This window comes from Gobius niger (genome assembly GCF_951799975.1).
Source record: "Gobius niger genome assembly, chromosome: 18".
NCBI lineage: Eukaryota > Metazoa > Chordata > Actinopteri > Gobiiformes > Gobiidae > Gobius > Gobius niger.
This window is the reverse complement of record NC_136869.1, coordinates 10,729,437-10,753,810: the sequence shown is the minus strand read 5'-3', so window position 1 is coordinate 10,753,810 and position 24,374 is coordinate 10,729,437. Positions and strand designations below refer to the sequence as shown.

The 24,374-nt window shown below is 40.8% G+C and overlaps 1 protein-coding gene across 1 annotated transcript in view; it reads left to right on the top strand.

Annotated features, from left to right (window-relative positions):
• Positions 1–802: 802 nt before the first annotated feature.
• Positions 803–24,374, top strand: part of prkdc (protein kinase, DNA-activated, catalytic subunit) — a 42,026-nt gene continuing 18,454 nt past the window's right edge. The window contains exons 1-56 of the mRNA XM_079576559.1: positions 803–1,073; positions 3,917–3,993; positions 4,077–4,181; positions 4,268–4,342; positions 4,509–4,617; positions 4,696–4,808; positions 4,902–5,001; positions 5,140–5,195; positions 5,283–5,313; positions 5,468–5,625; positions 5,701–5,847; positions 5,943–6,107; positions 6,195–6,363; positions 6,660–6,706; positions 6,778–6,894; positions 6,976–7,125; positions 7,222–7,331; positions 7,420–7,579; positions 7,659–7,739; positions 7,813–7,932; positions 10,546–10,705; positions 10,773–10,882; positions 11,606–11,693; positions 11,783–11,946; positions 12,607–12,759; positions 12,833–12,940; positions 13,007–13,233; positions 14,152–14,246; positions 14,335–14,437; positions 14,577–14,710; positions 14,847–15,077; positions 15,357–15,583; positions 15,694–15,902; positions 16,039–16,171; positions 16,254–16,412; positions 16,673–16,876; positions 16,994–17,182; positions 17,335–17,436; positions 17,507–17,674; positions 18,173–18,300; positions 18,362–18,569; positions 19,594–19,772; positions 19,835–20,003; positions 20,088–20,153; positions 20,278–20,341; positions 20,421–20,569; positions 21,244–21,384; positions 21,469–21,588; positions 21,669–21,812; positions 22,294–22,445; positions 22,519–22,650; positions 22,758–22,869; positions 22,936–23,060; positions 23,132–23,281; positions 23,933–24,106; positions 24,208–24,306. Coding sequence (XP_079432685.1) covers positions 908–1,073; positions 3,917–3,993; positions 4,077–4,181; positions 4,268–4,342; positions 4,509–4,617; positions 4,696–4,808; positions 4,902–5,001; positions 5,140–5,195; positions 5,283–5,313; positions 5,468–5,625; positions 5,701–5,847; positions 5,943–6,107; positions 6,195–6,363; positions 6,660–6,706; positions 6,778–6,894; positions 6,976–7,125; positions 7,222–7,331; positions 7,420–7,579; positions 7,659–7,739; positions 7,813–7,932; positions 10,546–10,705; positions 10,773–10,882; positions 11,606–11,693; positions 11,783–11,946; positions 12,607–12,759; positions 12,833–12,940; positions 13,007–13,233; positions 14,152–14,246; positions 14,335–14,437; positions 14,577–14,710; positions 14,847–15,077; positions 15,357–15,583; positions 15,694–15,902; positions 16,039–16,171; positions 16,254–16,412; positions 16,673–16,876; positions 16,994–17,182; positions 17,335–17,436; positions 17,507–17,674; positions 18,173–18,300; positions 18,362–18,569; positions 19,594–19,772; positions 19,835–20,003; positions 20,088–20,153; positions 20,278–20,341; positions 20,421–20,569; positions 21,244–21,384; positions 21,469–21,588; positions 21,669–21,812; positions 22,294–22,445; positions 22,519–22,650; positions 22,758–22,869; positions 22,936–23,060; positions 23,132–23,281; positions 23,933–24,106; positions 24,208–24,306 — 7,532 coding nt within the window. The 5' untranslated portion in view covers positions 803–907. The remainder of the gene's footprint in view (positions 1,074–3,916; positions 3,994–4,076; positions 4,182–4,267; positions 4,343–4,508; positions 4,618–4,695; positions 4,809–4,901; positions 5,002–5,139; positions 5,196–5,282; positions 5,314–5,467; positions 5,626–5,700; positions 5,848–5,942; positions 6,108–6,194; positions 6,364–6,659; positions 6,707–6,777; positions 6,895–6,975; positions 7,126–7,221; positions 7,332–7,419; positions 7,580–7,658; positions 7,740–7,812; positions 7,933–10,545; positions 10,706–10,772; positions 10,883–11,605; positions 11,694–11,782; positions 11,947–12,606; positions 12,760–12,832; positions 12,941–13,006; positions 13,234–14,151; positions 14,247–14,334; positions 14,438–14,576; positions 14,711–14,846; positions 15,078–15,356; positions 15,584–15,693; positions 15,903–16,038; positions 16,172–16,253; positions 16,413–16,672; positions 16,877–16,993; positions 17,183–17,334; positions 17,437–17,506; positions 17,675–18,172; positions 18,301–18,361; positions 18,570–19,593; positions 19,773–19,834; positions 20,004–20,087; positions 20,154–20,277; positions 20,342–20,420; positions 20,570–21,243; positions 21,385–21,468; positions 21,589–21,668; positions 21,813–22,293; positions 22,446–22,518; positions 22,651–22,757; positions 22,870–22,935; positions 23,061–23,131; positions 23,282–23,932; positions 24,107–24,207; positions 24,307–24,374) is intronic.

Genomic DNA, 24,374 nt, shown 5'->3' with positions numbered 1-24,374 from the left:
TTTTTTTAACTTTTACTTCAGTATTTATTTTGGTCACTACTTTTCTAAAATAATTGAGAATACTTGAGTTAATATTTTGGCCACTCAACCCACCTCTGCTAACAGGTGGCCTCATAATAATTGTCCATGTGTTATCATGCATCACACTCACGCTGCAGATAACAAGTGATAAAGTCACAATTGGCATGAAGTAGGGATTATCATAAAGCCATAAAGATAAGGGTTTTAAAAAGACCGCCTGCAGTTACTTTAGGGCTGATGTCTGTGTGACTGCCAGTAAGTAAGATACTGTGAAACCTATTTGGCAGATAGGTACAAACAGGCAAGAAGATTTGTACAGCACAGTTTCTGCACATGTGCCTTTCAGCACAATTCTGTGTTAATTACATTGAGGTAAATAATTTTGGTCACTTAAGTTTTTCTAAATTTGGACATTTTGACAAATTGTGTTTCAAAGGCAGTAAAAGTCTATGGTTGTGATCCAGCTACACTGCAATGCATTGATGATGTGACATTGTTATGTTCTGAGGTTATGAGTTATACACAAAACAATCCTGACACCTGCTGGTGAAAAGGTGTAGTGCCATGAAAACACACACCTCAAAAATCAGGAGACACCGACAACCAAAAGACTTTTTCTTCAGTTTTAGTAAACTTAAATTTAGGTTTACTTAATAGGAAGTTATAGCTACGTATTCTGTGCATGTACTTCTTTAAGCTTTTATTTAAACGTCAATTTCATGCTTTTAATTTGAAATTGCCAGTGCACATCCTGTAGTCTTCCTGGTGTTAGATGTGTGCAGATTTTGGAAGTGGTGGCGGCGAGTCCAATACATTTCGATCTCTGCCTCATTTGTTCTAAATAATGCACTTGTGTGTCCTCGTGCTGCTGTAAACAGGCGCAGTCATGTCTGCGCCTCCGAGCGCCGCTGCGGGAGGGATTCAGGGACTTCTCCTCAAACTCCACGAGTCACTTTCGGACGAGGATAAACGCGCTGCTGCTTTGAGATGCCATGATATTGTTGGAGACTTGGGGCAGGAGTGCATGCTCACCCCGACTGACAACGAGCTCGGTAAAAACGATATTATAATAAATCCATGGGTGAAACAATAAAAAGGTGCTGGTGCGCTGCGGGAAATGAAGCCAGACATGCCCCAACTAGACCCGCACCAATACACCTTTATTCTTTTGAAATTATTGGGACTTGTTTCACTTTCATCAGTGATATATTTGTCGGATTACTGGTTTTCCCACAATTTTCTGTTGCTCGTGTATTGTGTATTCAAATAATTTCTTCCGCCAAAGTTCATTGTGGTTACTCGCGCGAGGGGGCGGTGACGCTGTTTTAGATCGTCTGGTGCTAGGTTATCTGGTCAAACAGCTGGCGCGTCAGCTGTGTTGACGATAGGCTACCACGCTACTTAACGAGACTCAACAACGCTTATATTTCGTCTCAAACAACATATCCGATTGTCTCCTCAGTGCTCACCACTCCGATGCACCCTTACCTTGACATCGATTCAGTTAAATGGACGCTGGCGCTCACAGAGAAGCCGTGTGTTCGGTTGAAAGTATACGAGCATGTCCCAGTTGATTCAGCCAAAGGTCTCAGCTGGTAATGCAAATTAGGAGCAAAACAGCTGTTTGTGGGCGTGTCCTTTTGGGCCACCTTGATGAAACCAGTCAATGAAACAACATTTCTTATGTGATCTGTCTGATCATTCTTCCACATTATGCTTCATTAAGAGTGTAGCTGAGTGGCTGCTTCCTTTAGACCTGTGCAATTTCCATTTTCATTTGCAAAGACAAGAAAAACGACGTGTAGAATAAATGCAATTGAGAAATATTGGTTTTAGCCACGCATGTTCTGTTGTTAGTTGGTGCGACAGCTAAGGTCATGGACTCTGATGCCAGAGGTCGCTGGTTCGAAACCAGTAAAGGAAGATCACAAAGATTTATTGATTTCAGATACAGTTCATCGACAATTGGTGTATTTTTCACCAGCTATATGCGAATTCTACAAGCACACACGCGCCATTCTATGCAGGACATCCACTGATATTATTCTTTGTGTTCAAATAAAAGTGCATTTCCCTATGTATAAGACAAAAAAGGGCTCGACCGATCTCTCCCTGCTCTACAAGCATCCACAGCAGGGCACCTGTGGCTGTGTTGCCTGGCCTCCACTCTGACGTCTGTGGGGGTGGGGGTGAGGGGTGCTCTTGGGGATAGGTAAAGACAAATCAATTGTCGATGAACTGTATCTGAAATCAATAAATCTTTGTGATCTTCCTTTACTGGTTTCGAACCAGCGACCTCTGGCATCAGAGTCCATGACCTTAGCTGTCGCACCAACTAACAACAGAACATGCGTGGCTAAAACCAATATTTCTCAATTGCATTTATTCTACACGTCGTTTTTCTTGTCTTTGCAAATGAAAATGGAAATTGCACAGGTCTAAAGGAAGCAGCCACTCAGCTACACTCTTAATGAAGCATAATGTGGAAGAATGATCAGACAGATCACATAAGAAATGTTGTTTCATTGACTGGTTTCATCAAGGTGGCCCAAAAGGACACGCCCACAAACAGCTGTTTTGCTCCTAATTTGCATTACCAGCTGAGACCTTTGGCTGAATCAACTGGGACATGCTCGTATACTTTCAACCGAACACACGGCTTCTCTGTGAGCGCCAGCGTCCATTTAACTGAATCGATGTCAAGGTAAGGGTGCATCGGAGTGGTGAGCACTGAGGAGACAATCGGATATGTTGTTTGAGACGAAATATAAGCGTTGTTGAGTCTCGTTAGGTAGCGTGGTAGCCTATCGTCAACACAGCTGACGCGCCAGCTGTTTGACCAGATAACCTAGCACCAGACGATCTAAAACAACGCACAGGCGCGTAACAACAAACAGCAGGTGTGGAGCACTGCTTACTGTACGTGCAAAGTTGGATAGAGCAAGAATATGTGATAAATGTGTGTATATACTTTGTAAAAATGGATTGTGTGAATGGGCCACATCGTTATCGCGATATCATTTTTTTTTTGGACATGACATAATTTATGTTAGGCTCAGCTCCATCAGAGCAGCATAAACACAATGTAGAACACGGGGACAGGTGCTTAAAAAGTACAAAATGTGAACTGCTTGAGATCATATTTGCAAGCAAATAAGTATGCTGTTAAAAAAAATATAATAATAATAATAAAAATAATAATAATAATAAAATATCACAGGATTAATCAGTGATATTGAATTATTGAATCAGGCTTGGATTATTATATTAAGTAATTTGTCCATTGTCAATTATATCATCAAATATATCGTTATTGTGATATTTCTTTTTATTTCTTTTTATTATTGACGTTTACATACATATCACATCATATATGACATTACAAAACAAAATTTAAGTTGACAAGACATGTGTGGCGGTGTGGTGCGTGTGATTCTGCATGCATTTGGGAGTACTAGGTAATGTACTTCTTACAGTATGGGCAGCTAGGTGGCTTGTGGGTTAGCTCATGTGAGGCACTACTGCAGATACATAGATAAATAAGTACTTTAAGTAAATTGCAGTAAATATAGAAACGAGCAACATCAAATAAATGAGATAGTGGACACATAGTTTTAAGATATAAATGAATAATGATAGGGAGAGAGAGAGATGGTAGAACAACAGAAGATGGGGGGAGGTACAGGGGGTGAAACCAGACAGACTAAAATTATAATTAATTAATGACTAGTAAGCACTCACATTTTACTTAGTCTGACTTATTTTTCCTGTAAGATAAGTGAGTAGTATAAGTAGATTTTGTCTCCTCCATACTACACTGCAAAAAGTATCTGTTGCTTTTGCACCAACCCAAGTTTTTTGTTCACTCTTTTCCTTTCTTGATTTGAAATTACAGCCTTGCAGATATCTTTACTCTTCAATAAAGACTATGGACTGCTTTGCTTCCTTAGAAAAACCCTGTCATCTGATGAGGTAAAAACACCTATCCCTTATGTATTCACTTACTTTCTTTTGGTAACCTGCAAATGTTTTGGCTCACAAATCATGTGTTCCAGCTCCGTGATGCCCGGGTGGACATTTTAAGCTTTTTAGAAAAGTTTTTGGACAAAGTTTCGCCAAAAGTCAGAGGCTGGGAGAAGACCTATGCAGTTGACATCAGAGTAAGCTTTATATTGACTAAACACTGTGCAACAATGTCCAAAAAAATGACATCGTCGCCTTACACTGATGGTCTGCCTTTGCACAGGACACTTGTATGGTTGCGTTTACGAAAGACAAAGTGGCCAAATGCAGGGGTCCCGTGCTAGAGCTGCTTATCAAGGTTTGCTTTCTGTCTTCTCTCTTGATGAAAACTGTGTGCTGTTTTGATAATAATGGGAATACAGTTTCTTTATTTAGCACAAACAGTGGACAATTACAAAAAAAAAATATATATTTTATGGTCAATTTATTGTGCTTTCTTGCAATATGGATCTACATTGCTACAGGTTCTCCAGTCAACAAGATCATCTACTATCGTGGCTGAATTCAGAGTCCCTGAGATTTTTAAGAGGTTTTACAGTGAGCTGTGTCAGAAAAACAAGCTCCCAGATTCAGGTAAATATTTGGATGGTATCATGTAACACATACAGTACCCAAAAGTATTTCCTGTTCGTCTCTTTTGATTCTTTACAGTCCTTGGTAAAATCTATGAGTTGCTGGGAGTGCTCGCGGAGGTCCACCCGAGCGAAATGGTCGATAATTCAGACAAACTCTACAAGGCTTATCTTGGGGAGCTAAAAGAACAGGTGTGCAGTCCATAGGATACAATATGACACTGACTTGGCAGCGATCTAACCTCTTAACCGGGCACATTTGATATTAAAATATGTTTGTTCCAGATGACCTCCTCAACAAAAGAACCAAAGCTAATCGTTGTTGCTGGATGTTTGAGAGGACTAACCGCTTTAATGGTCAACTTCACAAAGACAATGGAAGAAGGTTTGTGTGGTGCAGTAATTGCATTTGAACTTGTCTAATCAGAAATGCCTCTGCTTTTAAAGGGGTGATTGACATTACAAATACAGTACGTGGACAAAAACACATTACTACCAGATTCTCCTATTCTATTTTTCACAGATCCAGCCACAGTCAAAGATATCTTTCAGTATGCCTTTAAAGCCATAAGCCCTCAGGTAAGCAAGATTTCCATATGAGGTCACCAGAGTCATCGTGTCACGTGCTATTGTTTATTTTCTATAACATCTTTTCACTTTGTGCAGATGGAAATGACTCGTTATGCTGTCACATTCGGTAAGTCTTTAATTGACCTGCAATACTAGATATGGCACGTAATTCAGTGGGCTTTACTAAACATGAAAGGTGTGTTAACTTAGAATACATAAAATTACACATAGAACTCAATGATTTTTATGTAATGAACTTGTGCTTGTTATTTAATGAACAGCTGGGTTGAGACTGATTGCCAGACACGCCCCTCAGTTCAACACCTGCCTCATGGACCACTACAGAACAATATTTGAGGTGATGTCTAAACTCTGCGGACACATCAATGCAGAGATGAAGAAGACCAGCTATTACGCACTGGAAGCCTTTCTCAAGCAGGTGAATTTATTATTACGAACGCACATTGGTCGTATTTCTCTCGTCTTTATAGTATTAAGTTGTCGTATTTTCCAGGTTTCTCTGCTGGTGGCTGAAAATATTGAGGAGCACAAAGGCAAACTGAAGTTCTTTATGCAGAAGTTTTGTGGGATTATAAAGACCATGGACTCTACACATAAGGAGTTGTCCATCGCTATACGAGGATATGGGCTATTCGCAGCTGTAAGAATGAATTTACAATAAGTATTTTAGTTAATGCCCCCCCTTTTTTTTATCTTTTTAATGAGATAAACTTACCAAATATTGTTTTTGTGTAGCCATGTAAGAAAGTTTGTCCCCAAGACGTGGACCTGATGTACACGGAGCTGATCCAGCGCTGTAAACAGATGTACCTCACAGAGTCTGAAGGAGAAGACGACTCTTTCTACCAGCTGCCCAGCTTCCTCGACTCCATCGCCAGTGTCCTCATACATCTGGACAAGGTAACACTAGTCTGTAATCTATCCAAAGTAAACCTAGCTTTCAGATTATGTTTGGCATATCCATATATGAAACATCACTTTTTTCAGATCCCAGAGGTGTACACTCCACTGCTAGAGCGCCTCCTAGTGGTGCAGATAGACAACTTCCCTCAGTACAGCGAGCGAATGCAGACGACTTGTTGTAGAGCGATTCTCAAGGTGCTGGTTGCCATGGCTTCCAAAGGACCAGTGCTGTGGAGTTTTATCAGCTCTGTGGGTGAGTTAAATGATACAATTATTTTTTTTTACCATTGCTGCGGGACCCGTCTCAGGGTAGGCATCTGAGCCCCACAGTCGAGGCTACAACAGAGATAGTACGACTGAACAGCTTGACCCAACCCAATCACCCAACCCTAGTGATGATTAATGAACTTCGAAAATGCGGAGAGTTCTATTTATAACGTCACAAAATGCAGGAAGTCCAAACTGGACACTTACCATTTGCATGATATGTGTCCTGTAGTTTATTTTTTTATAATATAATCTATAACATTACTATGATTGATGTTTCAGTTCACCAGGGTTTGATCCGCGTCTGTTCGAAGCCCCTTAAGCTTGAGGTAAATTTACAATGATTGTCTATGTACAATAATTAATGATTAAACATTAATGTGTATTAATAATATTTCAGGACAAAGAAGCTGAAAAAGCATCAGACAGTCAAGTGCGATCTGGAAATTGGAAAGTTCCCTCCAGTCAAAATTACCTGGCTCTGTACAAAACCCTCCTGGACTGTGATGTGTTAAAAGTCAGTTCATGCAATGTATTTTATTTACTTAAACATTCAACCTGGCTACTGTATTAACAAATGGCTCTTCTGCATTTGAAGGATACGGGATTTTTGGATGGCGCCTTCGAAAACCAAAACCCTGCTCTTAGATCTTTGAGTCGCTTGATTTACGATGAACTGGTGAAATCCATTCTTCGCATTGTAGAGAAGCTCGACTTGTCTGTTCAGAAAATCACCACTGGAGAAGAGGTCAGCGCTAAATAATTCTCAATAGCTTATTCCGTGTTTCGCTTTTTTCTCTCGTTAACCATTTTGCGTTGCTAAAATCTATTTACTTTACCTCAGGGTTCTGAAGATGTGGCCCACGCTCTGCCCTCCTCTGATCCTGCAGCGCATCTCTTGCCCAACAAGGTCAAAGACTTTACAGCATTCATCAACCTGGTCGACTTCTGCAGGTAAAGAAAACGCCACCAAACACCTTGATCTGTTCTAAACTAAGCTTTTGTCACATACAGTTACTTACATTGTGTCATTTGTTTGTAGTGAGTTGTTGCAGAGTAAACACGTGGAGTATTTTGAATCGTGGATGTACCCTTTGAGCCATGAACTTATCCTTCACTCCATAAGAAATCCCCTTGTCAGCGGCTTCTATAAACTCTTGTCCGTTACTATGAAAATTGGCCAGAAAATCAGATATTATCAGGTAACCTTGTGTTGCTAGATGGCATTAAACAAATGAAAAGGTAAATTGAGGTATATAATTGTGTTCTTACTTTATTCAGGGAGTGGGTCTTAAGAGTGGTCCCAAAACCGACACTGTGAAAAGTGCCTGTTTTGCACTTTTCTCAAAGTTTGGTAAAGAGGTAATACCACAAATATTTTAAACATACTGTACACTTAACATACATTGGTTAAACTTGACATTGTTGTTGCCAGGTTTGCGTCAAAATGAAGCAGTACAAAGATGAACTCCTGGCTTCCTGTTTGACTTTTGTGCTGTCGCTGCATCACAACATTGTAGCGCTGGACATCAAGGCCTACTGCCCGGCTCTGGAGGTATTTTACTGGCTTTCCAAGCTTTTGGCATCAAAGCCTTTTACAGCTGAAACACTGAACAGAATTTTTTGTAAGATGACCTCAGCTGCGACTCTTCTACTTTCTTCTCTATCTTCTATTTCTTCCCCAAAGCACCAATCTAACCATCACAAAAACTGGTCTCATTGCTCTCTTCTACACACCATACTGTATATCTCGCTAATCCCTTGAAGGTCTAAAACAGGGGTGTCAAACTCGTTTGGGTCATGGGCTGAAATTCAACCCCCGCCACGTTCCGGGCCGCATATATATCATTATGAATGACTGTGGCCTAATAAATAACAATGGCTTACACTTATCAGCCATGTAGTCATTACTCATTCACACCACACTCAATGGCGGTAAGTTACTATTTTATATCCTGATCTCTTATTATGTCAGCGTCCTCTGCTGGACACATGTGGCATTCTTTCCTTTTTTAAAGGGGGGGTATTATGCAAAATCGACTTTTTCAAGCTTTACATCATGTTATTAAGTCATTCCCTCATTAAAAACATGCCTGAAGTGTTGCCTTAGCACATTCACGTATTTTCGAGTAATCTGTAAAAACTCCGATGGCAGCCATTTTAGGGATAAAACGCCTGATTCCTTCAGGAAACGCCTCCGACCTCCAGGATACGCCTCCAACCTTTCGTCACCAGCCGAGTAACCAACCACTGCTCCTCAGCAGAACCCCGTCCCCGCAGTGTCTAGCCCTAAGATGTAAACAGAGTCATCATGGAGGATTAGCTTCATGTGTTGTGAACCGGAGCCACAGCAGACTTTTACAAAGACACACATCAGTGTTTCTGTTACCGAAACACCCAGGATTAAAACCGGTGACAAGAACGCTTATTTCAGTGTCTGGTTCTGCGCTGGGCCTTGATGATGCACAGAGCCTCCGGAGAAAGCTAATGTTAAGCTAAACCTCGAGTCATCACGTGAAAACGAGAAATATGCACAAATAAAGTCAATAAAACCACCACACACATAAAGAACCGTTTAACAATGATCACACACGGAGCCAGGCTTGTTGATTTGGAAGTTTATTGCTCACATTTCATCTACAATGGGTCATAGCCGAGTGGCTTTCTCCCGGAGCTAACAAGCTAGCCGCGACAAGCTAACGGGAAAATTCACTGAATACAAGCAGCATATTATGCATTGAAAACGTCACTAAAACAGGCAACTGCTTGAAGCAGCCTTTATGATGATCACACACTGAGCCTGGCTTGTTGATTTTGTAGTTTATTGCTCACATTTCATCTACAGTGAGTCGTAGCCGAGTGGTTTTCTCCCGGAGCTAAGGCACTATTAGCCACGACAAGCTAACAACCTTCACCTTCACAACATTCATTGAAAACAGGCAGCATATTATGCACAAATAACGTCAATAAAGCAGGCAACTACTTGAAGCAGCCTTTACGATGATCACACAATGAGCCTGGCTTTACACATTTGTGGTTTATTGCAGACTTTTCATCAACAATGAGCTGTAGTCGATTATAACAAGCTAACGGGTAACCTCGAAAAACCACTGTCCACCTGCACAGATAATGTCCGTCTTTTGAATTGTATGGGCTCCTGCAGATCCTGGTGTCGTCCATGGGGGTATAGTTAGAGATCCATAGGGCATGGCAGATGCAAAGAGATAGCCTCCAAACAGCAGTTATTTTTCAGGCAAGAGCCCCTTCCAAGCGTCCGGTGTGGAAGGTTTGTCTCCAAATAATATCCTGTGTGGCCATTGTTCACAAAGTGATAAACAGTAGCTCCTTTCCAACAATAAAAATTAAAATGCACCGATCGTAGTTTCAATACAGTTGAGACAACGAGCGCAGTGTTGTTGTGATGCCACAGACAGCGTGTGGAGGGGGCGTGTCGGAAAGGGTCAGAGGTTCTTAAAGAGACAGGGGCCTATTTCAAGTCTTTCGCTACCGCCATTTTGAAAGAGCAATTTTATACAAGGCAGTTATTCTAATTTACTGCATTGACAGACCAACAGAAGGTTTCGTCATCATTGTAGTGTGCCATAGACTGGTGCTATGTGGCTGAAAAAAGCATAATACCCCCTCTTTAAATTTAAGCTGCCCTTAGTGGCTGCAGTGATGTTTATTTCTTAAAAAGTCCATAACGCTACACAGGAATCGGCTCGAGACATACTTTTTTAGGGGGGGGGGGGTGACATACTCAGATATGCCTGCTCTACAAGGGGCCACATTAAATCATCTCACGGGCCGGATGTGGCCCGCGGACCTTGTGTTTGACACATGTGGTCTAAAATATCTCTCACACCCTGAATTATTCATTTCTTTGTGAGAAAAATGGGCACAAGGCATTATGTCCATGCAAAACACTGTGTCCTTGATCATCCGCTGACAGTTGAAATAAGGCTAAAAACAACCTCGTCATGACATCACCAGGTGGGGGCGGGGCGTAGGCATTTATAGCTCTTTAGAGAAACACAGAATATGAAGGATTACTACATGCAGTTATGAAACAAAACTCCAACCTTCTTTTCATTGACATAAAGAATAACAGAATATGAAACCTTTTATATAATGTCGACATAATGTTGATGCCTGCTCCATGTTACAGGCAGCTCTGAAGCTGGGCCTAAGCCACGTCCCTTTGGCCAACACTGCCCTGGACGCCCTCGAGGACTGGTCCAATTATATTCCTCTGGAGACGATGCAGCCGTGCTACGCAATCATCCTCCCTCTCCTGGACGGATACCTCAAAACCACCTCGAGTGACAGTAAGCTGAGCGTGACAGGTCAAATATACTACAAGATGTTGAATAAACACGCTGAATTTCATTACAGATAAAGATGACAGCAACTGGGAGGTGATCTCTTCTGTGTCAGCCAGAAATGACAAGGGATACAGCCGAGTGATGACCAGACTGCTCAAGCAATCAAAGCAACTCGCTGTGGTATGAAAACTTAACTTTTGTACTTGTGCTTAAGTTACCATGCACTTCAGTTTTGTCTGTTTAAAGGGGGGGTATTATGCAAAATCGACTTTTTCAAGCTTTACATCATGTTATTATGTCATTCCCTCGTTAAAAACATGCCTGAAATGTTGCCTTGGCACATTCACGTATTTTTGAGTAATCTGTAAAAACTGTGATGGCAGCCATTTTAGGGATAGGTTTGCCTGAGTCCTCCTAGGAACGCCCCCACCTCCTGGAGACGCCTCCGAGCTTTCGTCACCAGCCGAGTAACCAACCACTGCTCCTCAGCAGAACCCCCTCCCCTCTGATGCCACAGACAGCGTGTGGAGGGGGCGTGTCGGAAAGGGTCTGAGGTTCTTAAAGAGACCGAGGCCTATTTCAAGGCATTCGCTACAGCCATTTTGAGAGAGCAATTTTATACAAGGCAGTTATTCTAATTTCCTGAATTTACAGACCAACAGAAGGTTTGGTCATCATTGTAGTGTGCTATAGACTGGTGCTATGTGATTGAAAAAAGCATAATACCCCCTCTTTAAGCAAAAATGTGCATCTAATTAATATGGAAGACCTCAGTGATTTTTGCAATATGTTGTGGCTTCTTGGATATGGATATTGTGATAATGATAGTTTGGCATGTAATGTGCAGCCCTAATGTATAACACACAATACCGGAAGTATTATATTTACTCTTAACGAATACAGGAAGAAGCTCCCCTGGTGACTGTGAGGCTCAGAGTGGTTAAGCTGCTTGGCCACTTGGGAGGAAAACTCAACAGAAACCTTGTAACTGGTAAAACATGAATAATCAACACAGTTTCTATATTTACTTTTTTCTAATTTTATCTGCAATAACCTAAATGCTTGCTTTGTGACAAATAGTGGTTTCGCCTGAGGAAATGATGAAGAAGTTTGTGGCCTGGGACTCAGAGAAGAGGCTGAACTTTGCCGTGCCTTTTTCTGACATGAAGCCTGTTGTTTACCTCGACCCGTTTCTGCCTCGCATCAGTGAACTGGCTCTTTCCACGAGTGACAGGCAAACCAAGGTATTATTACTAATGGCAACAGACAAGACTCAAAGTAATACATGTTTAGTTGTTTGTACAATGCCATAAACTAATCTGAGTAATGAGTAATGAGTAGTGCAGCAATCAATGATTTTTGCATTTAGTTTTCATCACAAAAAAGCCCAAACTGTGTTTTGTTGTGTAATGTTATCACTGTTGTGATGAATCTGTTCAACCTCTGAATCTATGTATAGAGTAAGTAGCAGAAGCAGCATTAGGCAACGCAGCTGGAGTCTGAAACAGTCTTTGATCAAATGAGCGTTTCATTTAGAGAAATTTCCTTCCCCTGAAATTAATCATTTAGCTTCAAACTGCCTTATAAAAGAAGCGGTCTAATGAACACTAATAGTCTTCAAATTGCCTTACTTTTTATTTCAAAAATGAGGAGAGATTCTACACCAAATAGATCAGGACTTCCACTTCATAGTCTATGTATTTAAAGGTGCAAAGGTTTTAAGATGCAAAGGTTTTATGTATCTGTCCATGCATCGATCTATCCTTTTTCTTATGCTCTATCCGCTTTTCTGGGGTGATTCTGACATCTAAACTGCATCTATATAATGTTTAACGTGCATATCCTTTGCTGTTATTGCTACTATGGTTTTACATTTTGTATTTACTAATTGTAATTTTGTATAGGTGGCTGCATGTGAACTGCTGCACACTCTGGTCATCTACATGGTTGGGAAGAGTGCTCAAATGGCCGAAGGGGAGAATACTTTGCCCCCAATGTACAAGCTGCACAAGAGGCTGTTCCCCGTGTTACTGCGGCTGGCCTGTGACGTGGACCAGGTTCGGATTTTAACAATGATACAATTTAGGTTGACTCTGAAATCTGTGTTTAAACGTATTGCCGTCTTTTTAGGTGACCCGACAACTCTTCGAGCCACTTGTCATGCAGCTCATTCACTGGTTCACGAACAACAAGAAATTCGAGAGCCAAGACACAGTGGCTGTACTGGAAGCCATTTTGGTAAAAATGACAAAACTAAGCAAAATGTTTTAACACAGTAGTTACCAAGCTTTATTGTCCTGCCAGGATGGTGTAGTGGACCCGATGGACAGCACTCTGAGAGATTTTTGCGGGCGCTGCATTGAGGAGTTTGTCAAGTGGTCGATCAAACAGACCACGCCCAAACAACAGGAGAAGAGTCCCACCAACATGAAGTCCCTGTTTAAGAGGATCTACAGTCTGGCTCTCCATCCCAGTGGCTTCAAAAGACTCGGAGCGGCTCTGGCCTTTAACAGCATCTACAGGCTGTTCAGGTAGCATGAAAAGTACAGTTATTGCACCCCCTCTTACAGCCCAAATTGGCTTGTTGCACAGTGTGGCTATGCTAGTTCCTCTGACCTGAAGTTGTGAGCGCCAGTACTTCCTGTCTGTATTCTTTAAATTAGCTCAGACTTGCTGAAATAATAATCATATTTTCTAAAGATTACGTGGTGGACAGTGAGTTTCCCGGTAGATGATCATTTACTGTGTGTTCAAATCATGATGTAACGAGTTCAGAGGAGACGCCTGTGATCATAAAGGATTGATAGTTTGTCTTGAAGCTAAAGGCTAACATGCTATAAGAAATGCAATAAAAATATATAGCGATAAAAAAATTAAAGTAGGACAAGATGGTTTATATGCAGATTAGTTTATATTTGAGGCACTATTTCAAATTTTAAAATAAAAATATAAATGAAATGAATGTTAGCCTTTAGCTCCAAGACAAACTCACTGATCCTTATAAACATAGACGTCTCCTCTATGGAAATTTATACACTGTACAGCAACTCATTAACCTGAAGTCAGTGATCATCTACCAGGAACTCACTGTCCTCCACAGAATCTGTAGGAAAAACGATGATTCGAACGAGTCTAAGCTAATCTTAATGGAAATTAATACGGACAGGAAGTGCTAGCGCCCACAGCTTCAGTTCAGAGGAACTAGCGTTGCCACATTGTGCAACAAGCTAATTCCTCTAACTGCAGCTGTTAACCTAAAGTACAACTATAATCTCAATATACAACATCTACACAATAAGCATTTGCTTGATCATTAGGATTACATGGATAACATGATCAGAAGAAATGTGCTCCGTTAAGAGAGGGGTTGAGGTTAAAAAGTGCATGTGCTAGACCAAACCGGTTACCAAATCCTTTTTCTGCACATTATGCTAATCTTTTTCTTACAGGGAGGAAAACGCATTGGTGGAGCAGTTCGTATTTGAAGTTCTTGTGATCTTTATTGAAAGTTTGGCACTGGCACATTCAGATGAGCGCTCATTGGGTAAAGATCATTTCATAACCGGTGCAATAAATATAAATAATAATGACTCATACAATGCTTTCTTTCTTCTTTTTTTTTGCACATTCAGGTACTATACAACAATGCTGTAATGCCATCGACCATCTGAAAAGAGTCATCAAGCATAAAGCGCCGAATCTCAATCAGCACAACGCAAAGAGACGTATCCCCAGGTCGGCTACTTGTATTTGTCTAATCTCAAATGCCATACACAGCAGCTGACTATGAAGAAATAGCCAAAAACAAATCACGTTAGTTGATATTTTGCATGTGCATGTGTTGTGCTGATTAATTGTTCTGTCTTTTATGTAGGGGCTTTCCGCCTGATGAAAAGTTATGCCTGTCCCATGTTGTTTTGTGGCTTCTCGAACAATGCGGTCGACCACAAACTGAATGTCGCCACAAGTGCATGGAGCTCTTCTATGAGTTTGTCCCACTTCTGCCAGGTAACTCCAAAACGTGCTTTATTGACACATAACTAAGTCAAAATGTACATGTTTATTTTTATTTGGTCGTGCCATATGATCAGGTCTTATTTGATGATTCTGACATTGTCCTGTTTCTTGTTCGTAACCACTTTAGAAAAGAAGTCTCCCCCTCAGTGGCTGGAGGGCATGCTGAAGCAGCGTGGAGCAGAGTTTCTAGTTTCACATTTTGAAGGTGGAGGTCTTCTCTCTCAGCCCACGCTCAGAGACCTGTCCAGTCCGTTCAGCGTCAGGGCGACTCTGCAGTGGATAGACCTGCTGCTGGCTGCACTGGACTGTTATAACACCTTCATCAAACTGCACATCATCAGGCCCCATCACATGCTGGGTAAGCTTGGCTGTGGCCATTATGTAGACTGAAATATGTTGTCATCATTTTGGTCAATGTAAATGTTCTGTGTGGAAAACCCAAAGCTTTACCCAAATTTAAAATCTTCTCAACTGGAGAGCAACAGTGTAATGCCTAATTTGAAAGCTAAGATTAAAGATTAAAACCATTAATACATTTAAACATGTTATCAAAATATTGACTCCATCCTTAGATGTTTTTAAATTGTCCTCTACTGTGTCAAAATGTCACCCTGACCTTTTTTCTCTTCCTTTGTAGCTTCAAAAGACAAGTCAAGCTTCCTTAAGGCTGTAAGCTTCTTCCTCTCTGAACTGGCAACCCGAGATCTGGCAACCGCTGAGAGCTTTTTTGAGATCAGTGAGAAGACGTCCCACTTCAGCCCGCGAGAGGTCGACCAATACAACTACAGCAAGTGCACCATCATCGTTCGGCTGTTGGAGTTTGCCGCCATGATTCTCGTCAAAGGGGATCAGGAGTTTTGGAAGGTAATGCAGTTTTTGAAATTTTCTTCTACTGATTATATTCATAGTTTCTGTTTTGATACAAAATTACAGACCTGAGAGGCATACAGACTGTATTGTTTTCCTGTTTACAGGCCCTTGAACAAGATCTTTTCAGCCCCATGTTCTTCGAGCTCATGGCATTGGTCGTGTGTGAACCTTCGTCAGTAGGATTCAACATGGCGGATGTGGAGGTGATGAGCAACTTGCCGGAGGTGTGCGTGCCTCTGGTCAAAGCCCTGCTGGCCTCACCGTACCAACGCAGAGTGGAGAGCAGCTTACGGGCGAAAATATCACGGAAAAGGTAAATCACACACTAATATAGAGGCGGGACAATGCTCATATACAACAAGTTATTTTTAGTCCTCACTAACAGTAATAAAAATAGTGTATATGTTCATGTTAAGATGCATTTTCAATGAATCAATGTGTTGCTTTAGTGTGGAGGACTTGTGTGCTGTGGACTTCTACAATTCAGAGGCACTAAAACATCAAGACCAAATGGAAACACTTCTGTCGTCTTGCAAGCAAATACACAAAGCCGGCTTCCTCGGCTCACTTCTGCACAGCCAAGTAAAGACACGTGTAGTGCAATGTATAAATTGTAGAAAATGCCTGTTTGGTTGTAATTCGTTGTATTTTACTGTTGCAAAAGGATGTAGCTTATTCAAAATCCATTGGGTCCAAACTCCTAATGACGGTGTACAAAGGCATTGCCCCGGGAGAAGACAGGAGTGCTCTGCCTTCTCTGGATGTTAACACGAAGAGACTGGCAGATGGGCTGCTTCAACTCAGCTTTTCTCTCAGTCAACAAGTGAGATAATTAAATTACACTACAAGTTTGTTGTTTTGTTGTGGTCTCAAGACTGGGTGTGTGGATAAGGTGTCAAGCATCTGATTTAATTTACTTACTGTGGAATTAAGCATGAAAACATATCAGGAAATGTGTATAATTCACTCAGCTAAACTGCTTCTAACATTGAAAAAGAGCTGCTTTTGGATGGAGTGAACTTATATTTCAGTTTAAAGGACATGTCTAGTCTTCTCCAAATACATATTTTGTGTTCTCTACAGAGTGAGGAGCTTGTGGAGCTGTTGTTGAATACTATCACACTTTCGGTGCCGATATCTGGGAGCCACAGCTACAACTTTTTGAACTTTTCTCACGGAGAGTATTTCTACAGCCTCTTCCAAACGACCATTAACGCTGAGCTGCTGAAGAGTCTCTCTACCACAGTCCCTCGTCTCATGAAAGCTGCCTCTCAAAATCCCGCAATGGTAGCACTTCACTCAGTATTTAGTGTTAAGAGCCTACTTTAATAGCCTATTACTAATCAGTAGATAATCACCCCCACTGAAATACTGTCACGCCATAATGTTAATTTATTTCCCCAGGTAAGTTTGCTGCTGAATGGGATGCTGGACCACACTTTTAGGGAGCGCTCTGTGAGAAAGACCCAGGGCAAACAGCTGGTGGAGGAGGTGCTGAAACGATGGGACAGTCTGAGCTCCTGGTGGGACGGATCCTCAGCCACTCCTGAAAGCAAAACTGCCACTTTAGTGCTGCTCTCTAAGCTCCTACAGGTACAATTATAGAGATTGTGTTTTGATTTTCGCATGCACTTTAATGCTATAGTTTGTTAATACTATTGCCAATAAGCAAGACATGAAATGCATTATGTAAGCGTACTACTCCCTAAACTGGAAGACGTTGTGGCTTTATTTCCTCTCAACAGATTGACTCCTCCTGCTCCACAAACAACCACGATGCTTTCAAACCAGTGTTCACTACATTTACTACTCTGCTGGTGGACATGAATCTGCCCCTGAATCTCAAGGTTAGACTAAAAATACTTCAAATTGCCGTATGAATTCGTGTTAAGCACGTGTTCCTTTTGATCTGTTCAGAGCCAGGCCTTGTTGGTGCTGCCGTTCTTCACGACCCTCCCAGATGAGACATTGGCAGAGCTGCAGAAAGCGCTGGACGCACTGGTGGCCTCTCATTTCCCCATGCAGTCTGATGAGTTTGCGAAAGGATCTCTCCATCGAAACAATTACATGGACTGTGTACGAAAGGTAAATATGGCATCAACACATGATTTGTTTTATATTAGAGTAACTAAAATCTAAAAGGTTACAGCCTATAGGCCAGTGTAGCGCCTCATTCGAAAGCTAAGACCAACAAAACTTATCTAAATTAAGCTTTTTACTCGCGTTGTTGCTGCGTTGTGGCCACTTTAAAAAAACAAATTCTATTGCTTTTTTGTTGGATTTTTTGTCACATTTTTACCACTTTTTTATAGCTTTTGTCACTTTTTTGTTGCTCTTTTGTGGCTTCTTTTCATCACATTTTTTCGTCACTTTTCTGTTGATATTTTTTGGCCTTTTTTTTGGTCACACATTTTTATCACTTTTTTGGCACGTTTTGGTCGCACCTTTGTTGCATTTTTATCCTCGTTTTCATTGAATTTTTGTTGCTATTTTGACCATTTTTACCAAGAAGCTTTTAGATTTGGGTAAAGCCAAACTAGAGAAAATGTTAAGAGGTTAATGAATTTAAATTCTGTTTTGTAGTTATTGGATGCCTTGGAGCTTTCCCACAGTGCTTTGCTGCTGAAACTGATGGCAAGTATTTTGTGTCGGGACAAAAAGCACATCATGGAGGAGCAATTCCAGACTTGTTTCCAAAGAATCGCCAAAAGGTAAGTCCAGAGATCAGTCTCTGCCATTTTCTATGTGGTGATAATTTATTTTTCTGTAAAGGGCTCCCAAGGAAAGGCAGCTGGAGCACCTGTGTGCCATTTATGGGGTGATCCAGCGCGGAGATGTTCCCTCAAACTCGATGCTTCAGGCCATGACTGAGCGGGTCCTGCTGCCTCTGGCCTCTCACTGCAGCCCCGCGGCCCTCAACGACTTCTTTGTGGCAAACGTCTCGGACATGATTAACCTACTGCTCAGCCGCTTCACAAAGGTTCGTCGAGAGAAGAATATAATATGTCTTTTTTTGTTTGAATCCAGCCTTTCTTATCTGGGATTTCCACAACAAATTACACTCTGTAGGCTTTGCAGTGATTGATTATATATAAATGTGTATCCTTGATAGTAGGAGTGAACAGTGTTAGAGAGTAAAAAAAATCACTACTTGTGGTGAAATTTGATTTAGTTGAAAATCACTTACCGGTAGTTAAACCAATGGTCAGTATTGGTATCTGTAGATTAGATACAATCATTAATTTATTCATCATTTAATAAAGAAATAGTAAATATTTTCAACTCTCAAAGAAGAGCGTGGAAAAGTTGAGTAGGGGCTTGGGCTGGGTACCGTTACAATATTGTCGATACCAGCTCTTTAACGATTCTTGGCTTTCAATACGGATACCTGAGCAATACTTTTTCCGATACCTATAATAAAATATTTGTCGTGGACAACCAGAAAACAAAACAATAATGTGTGGAAGATCTGCAAATATCAGGTTCATCTCCAGTGTCAGGAAATGTAGGAATAATGGGGAATAATGTGGGGGGAAATTGGGGAGAATTTGACAAACAAATGGGGAAAAATTTTGATAAATAGGTAATAAAAATTTCGGGGGAAAAATGAGGGGAGAAAATGGGAAAACAAGAATAAAATTGGGGTAAAAATAAAGGGGAAAAAATTGGGAAAATGGGGCGGGACATTGGGCAAAATAATTTGTAAAAAAAAAAAAAAAAAAACTGAATGGGGAATAAAATGGGTAAAAAAAATCTGCGAAGAATGGGAGTAAATAGGAAAAAAAATAAAGTGGCCTTAAGCTTTTTTTCTGATACGAGACGGTACCCAGCCCTAGTTGGTGCTTTCTATGTGGAGTTTGTATGTGCTATTCCCGTGTCTGTAGGTTTCCTCTGAGTCGTCCACTATCCCCCACCACTAAAAATATGTACAATTCTGACTCTCAAGTGTGGCTATTCAGGTTATAAAAAGGTCATTAAAACAATATTTTTTATCCTTTTTTCAGTCAAGTGAAACTGCATTTGAACTGCAGTTGTTCAAGAAAATCGGCTGCTACAAACTGATGGAGCTGCTCTACTCTCGCCTCCCCAAAGACGACGTTTACTCCAAGGATTCACGCATCAACCAGGCTTATTGTCGCTTTGACAAGACCGAGGGGAACGAGATGTCCAAAGCCCTTATCAAGTAAAAAACGATGGAGATTTAAATCCAAGTTATACTACATTACAACATGATTTATTCTTTAGGTCATGTTTTGAGTCCTTTACCGAGAACATGGCCGGCGAGACTCAGTTGCTTGACATCAGAAGACATTTCCACTGCGCCGCTTACAACTGCGCCATCGCCGCCATCAGCTGCAGTTTCAGCGAACCCAAATTTTACCAGGGATTTCTGTTTAGCGAGAAACCAGAGAAGGTACGCCCATTTTGTGACTTATATGTGATACATGTGGTGATGCTCGTACTGTTTTTAAATAATCTACTTGTGTTCTTTTTGTAGAATCAGTTCATCCTGGAAAATATCATTGACGTTACGAGGACCTACAACTTTCCCATAGAGATTGAAGTAAGTTGTTTTATTACTCCATTAATAGGGTGGTTGGGGGCTTAAATTGAGAGCGATTGATCAGAACATTGAGGTAAATTGATTGAAATACAGTCATAATCAGTTTTGACTTTTGCTACTGTAGGTGCCTCTTGAGAGAAAAAAGAAATACGTCATGATCCGGAGAGAGGCCAATGAAGAGAATGGAGGTATTAGACGTCATGACTTTGATTAAAAAGAACAATATATGCCTTTATAAAATGTAAAATTACAAATTGTCTGTTGCAGAAGAGCCAGTGTACCTCTCCTCTCAGTCGTACATGGCGGACAGCAGCCTGAGTGAAGAGATGAGCCAGTTCGACTTCTCAACTGGAGTCCAGAGCTTTTCCTACAGCTCCCAGAACCCAGAGGGACGCAGGCGCACAGCTGTGAAGAAAGTGAGATTTAGTCATGACTTCATAGTACCTATGCTCAGGGGGGACCACACTTTTCATGCCACAACCCCCACAATGACAAAAACCAGGGACAGCCATTGTAAAACGTATTGTGCCTCAGCAAACCTTACATTAGATTGCTGTGCTTTTTGATTGACTTTATCCTATAATTTTTTTGTTAACTTGAGATTTTTCCTTTAGTGAATTAATAACAATGTGCTTCTGCCCATAACTGCTGGAAAATACAGTGGGTTCAGGAAGTCATTCATACTTATTCTCTAAATCCCCTTGGTCCTTTCAGTGGTCGTCCTTATACCTCCTAATTCAAGGATGTTGCAGTTTATTTAGAAAGCAATTTTGGAGCTTGCAGCCTATAGGCCAATGTAACGCCTCATTTGAAAGCTACACAATTGATCGAAACAGATTTTTTTTCCTTGTTTTGTGTTGTCATTGCGTTTTTGTCACATTTTTGCTGGGTTTTTGTCACATTTGAATCACTTGTCACGTTGTTGCTGTTTTTGGTGCTTTTTTCAAGAAGCTTTTAGCTTTTTTTTAGAGCTTTTAGAAGAGATTAAAAGCACTATATAAATAAAAATACAATGTTGTGTTCAAAATAAAGTTGGGATAGTTGGGATACAGTCTGAATACAACCCTTCTGTGGATGCTTACAAATTCAGGAGACGGAGGAGGCGCCTTCCTTCCAGGATGCAATGGTGGATTTGGAGATGGATGAGCTCAACCAGCATGAATGTATGACCGCCATGACGGGCCTCATCGGACACATGCAGAGGAACAACATCACGCCTAAAGTGCAGCAGGTCTGTGGCTTCTCAACTATATTGTTTACTTCGCATCTTAGTCCTGCAACATAAGATTTACTTATCTTTTTTAATTTGCAATAGGGAAGTACTCCAAGTGATCTTCCGCCATGGATGAAGTTTTTACATGGGAAACTGGCAAATCCCTCGACACCTTTGAACATTAGACTTTTCATCTCGAAGCTCATTATCAACTCAGAGGAGGTTGTTTCATTTCCATCTCTATCCATATGATCACTTTGATGTTTATCATGTAACAGTGATATTCATAACTCTGTTTTTAGGTGTTTCAGCCATATGCAAAGCACTGGTTGGGGCCGCTCCTTCAGCTCGTCGTCTCTGAGAAGAACGGAGGAGAAGGCATCCACTTCATGGTGGTGGATATCGTGGTTACTGTACTTTCCTGGACGAGCATAGCAAACCCTAAGGTTATTTTATTACAGTATTGTTTTGTTTTAGATAAATTAGTCAGTTGGCCAAGCTTTTCTGAAAGTTCACTGCTCACTGCTTTACGAATATTGCAACATTTCAATGGCTAAAAGTAGATAATATACACATTTTGGTCAAGGTAGAGAGAAAAGGCACAGCCACAAGAGGGTTGGTCCCAAGTAGGGCTGGGTACCGTTAGATGATACCAGTCTGGTGTCAGAAAAAAAGGTTTAGGTACTGATGTTATCGAAAGCAGGTACTGAAAAGAAATATAAAATCTTTATAATCAAGTTTTGATGCTGTTGCTCATCAAAATTTAACAGGAAAAAAAGTGAAAGTGACAAGTTGAGTCCCTAGTCCCAAGCCTAGATCAATAAAAGTGTGTGTCAGAAAGGGCATTCAAAGTGAGAGAAATAATTTTATAAATCATCAAGGCGTCCCTATTATAAACACTAGTTGTGAATGCATCATTGTTTTTAGGGAAACCCTAGAGATGAAGTGCTGGCGAACCGCTTGTTGGAGTTCTTGATGAAGAACAGCTTCAACTCAAAAAGGGCCGTTTTCCGCCACAACCTGGAGATCATCCGGACTCTGGTCGAATGCTGGAAAGACTGTCTCCATGTGCCTTACAGGTGAACACCACTCTAGTTTAGACGAGACATTTATTTCTGTGGCTTATTTTTAATTTCCTTTTTGTGTGTCTAGTTTGATATACGATCGATTTTGTGGCACGGACCCGAACAGCAAAGACAATTCGGTCGGACTTCAGCTGCTGGGAATAATCTTGGCAAACAACCTTCCTGCGTATGAAGCGGCATGTGGCATCGACTATGATAAGTAAGTTTGGTACACAGTGGTTCAAAACTACTCGCAAGTTATTGTGAGAGTGACTTGACGCCTCATATAAATAGTGGATTTTACATACATATAATATCTGTTTACAGGTACATTCAGTCCCTCACCAACAATGTGACTTTTGTGCGATACAAGGAAGTGTACTCAGCTGCTGCCGAGATTATTGGGCTTATCTTGAAGAATATGACTGAAAGAGACGAGGTAAGAATTTAGAAGTTATTAATTACACATGTTTTGTAACTATGGCTAATCTTTCCAATATTTCAGCAACATCAGGCGCTCGTCGATTTCGCTGCAACAAAGATCACGAGTCTGAAGAAAAAGGAAATGAATGACAAATTTATCATCTGTGTCAACAAAGTCTCCAAGCACTTTCCTCCGTTCATGGACCGGTGAGTTTCACTGATAAAGTTGTGCTGTATTTTTAAACTGTTTTTAGTCTCTCACTGTTTTTGTTTTCCAGTTTTGTGAACTTTGCGTTCTACCTCCTGCCGAAGCTTCACGGTGTGCTGAAAACAAATTGTTTGGAGTGTGTTCTGAGTCGTGCGGACGTCATACCGGAAATATTCATGCAGCTCAAGACTTCAGGCTTCATTCAGATGATGGCCCACAGGTGAGAAGGAAGAAGAAAAGCAAATAGTGCAAAAAGTGCATTTCTTATTGAAAATGTGCAACTAATATGATTTTCTATATTTGTTTTTCATCCGACATAGTGATAAGTTGTAAGTAGGGTAAAACATTGCGAGGAACAACAAAAACAGACGTAAAATGTCATTTTCTTCAGAAAAAAAAAAAATCAAAATAGTGGTGAAAATGCAACAAAAAAGTGATGAAAAAGCAGCAAAAAAGCAACAATAGTGACAAGAACATGGCAAAAGCAATAAAAAGCAGCAAAATAGTTACAAAAATGTGAAGAAAACACAATAAAAAAAAGAGATTAAAAACAAGGCTAAAGCATGACAAAAAACAACAAAAAAGGTTAAAAAAAAAAAGTGACACAAAAATGTGCCAGAAAGCAACAAAAAAAAAAAAAAAAAGCAATGAAAAACATCAAAGTTACGATCACTTTTGTAGGTCTTAGCTTTCAAATGAGGCATTACACTGTTGCTTTCCATTCGAGAAGCCCTTAAAGCCGAATTGGAGAAAATGCACTGGGTGCTGGCGGGGGGTAAGAGGTTAAAACATATCGATACAATATGGTTATAATCTATATGCAGCCAGGTTAATGATGGAAGTATTGGTGTTTTCCTACATTGAAACTCAGGGATGAGGCGAGGCAGAGGGTGTGTCTGGACATCATCCATAAGATCTTGTCGGTGCTGACTCCAGTGGAGCTGCAGGAGCTGCTGGAGGCCGTGACCGCGTTCGTGTCTCACCCTTCACCGGTTTGTCGAGAGCGAATGTACGATATTCTCATGTGGATTCAAGACAACTACAGGTCAGTAATCTTTAGCAGGCCTACTTAAAAGTGTGTATTTTTGCTTTGTATTGTGGAGTTGTGATTCCACATATCATGTATATCATTTGTTTTTCCATCAGTGATTCAGACAGCATGGAGGACAACACATCGGTAGAAGTTTTAAAAGCAGCCAAAGAAACATTACTTCAGGGGCTGGCGGAAGAAAATCAAGGTCTTCAGTAAGTCATTTGTCATATGTAAATGAGCACAGAGCCATCTCTATGTTATCTTTTGCTACTCTATCTTT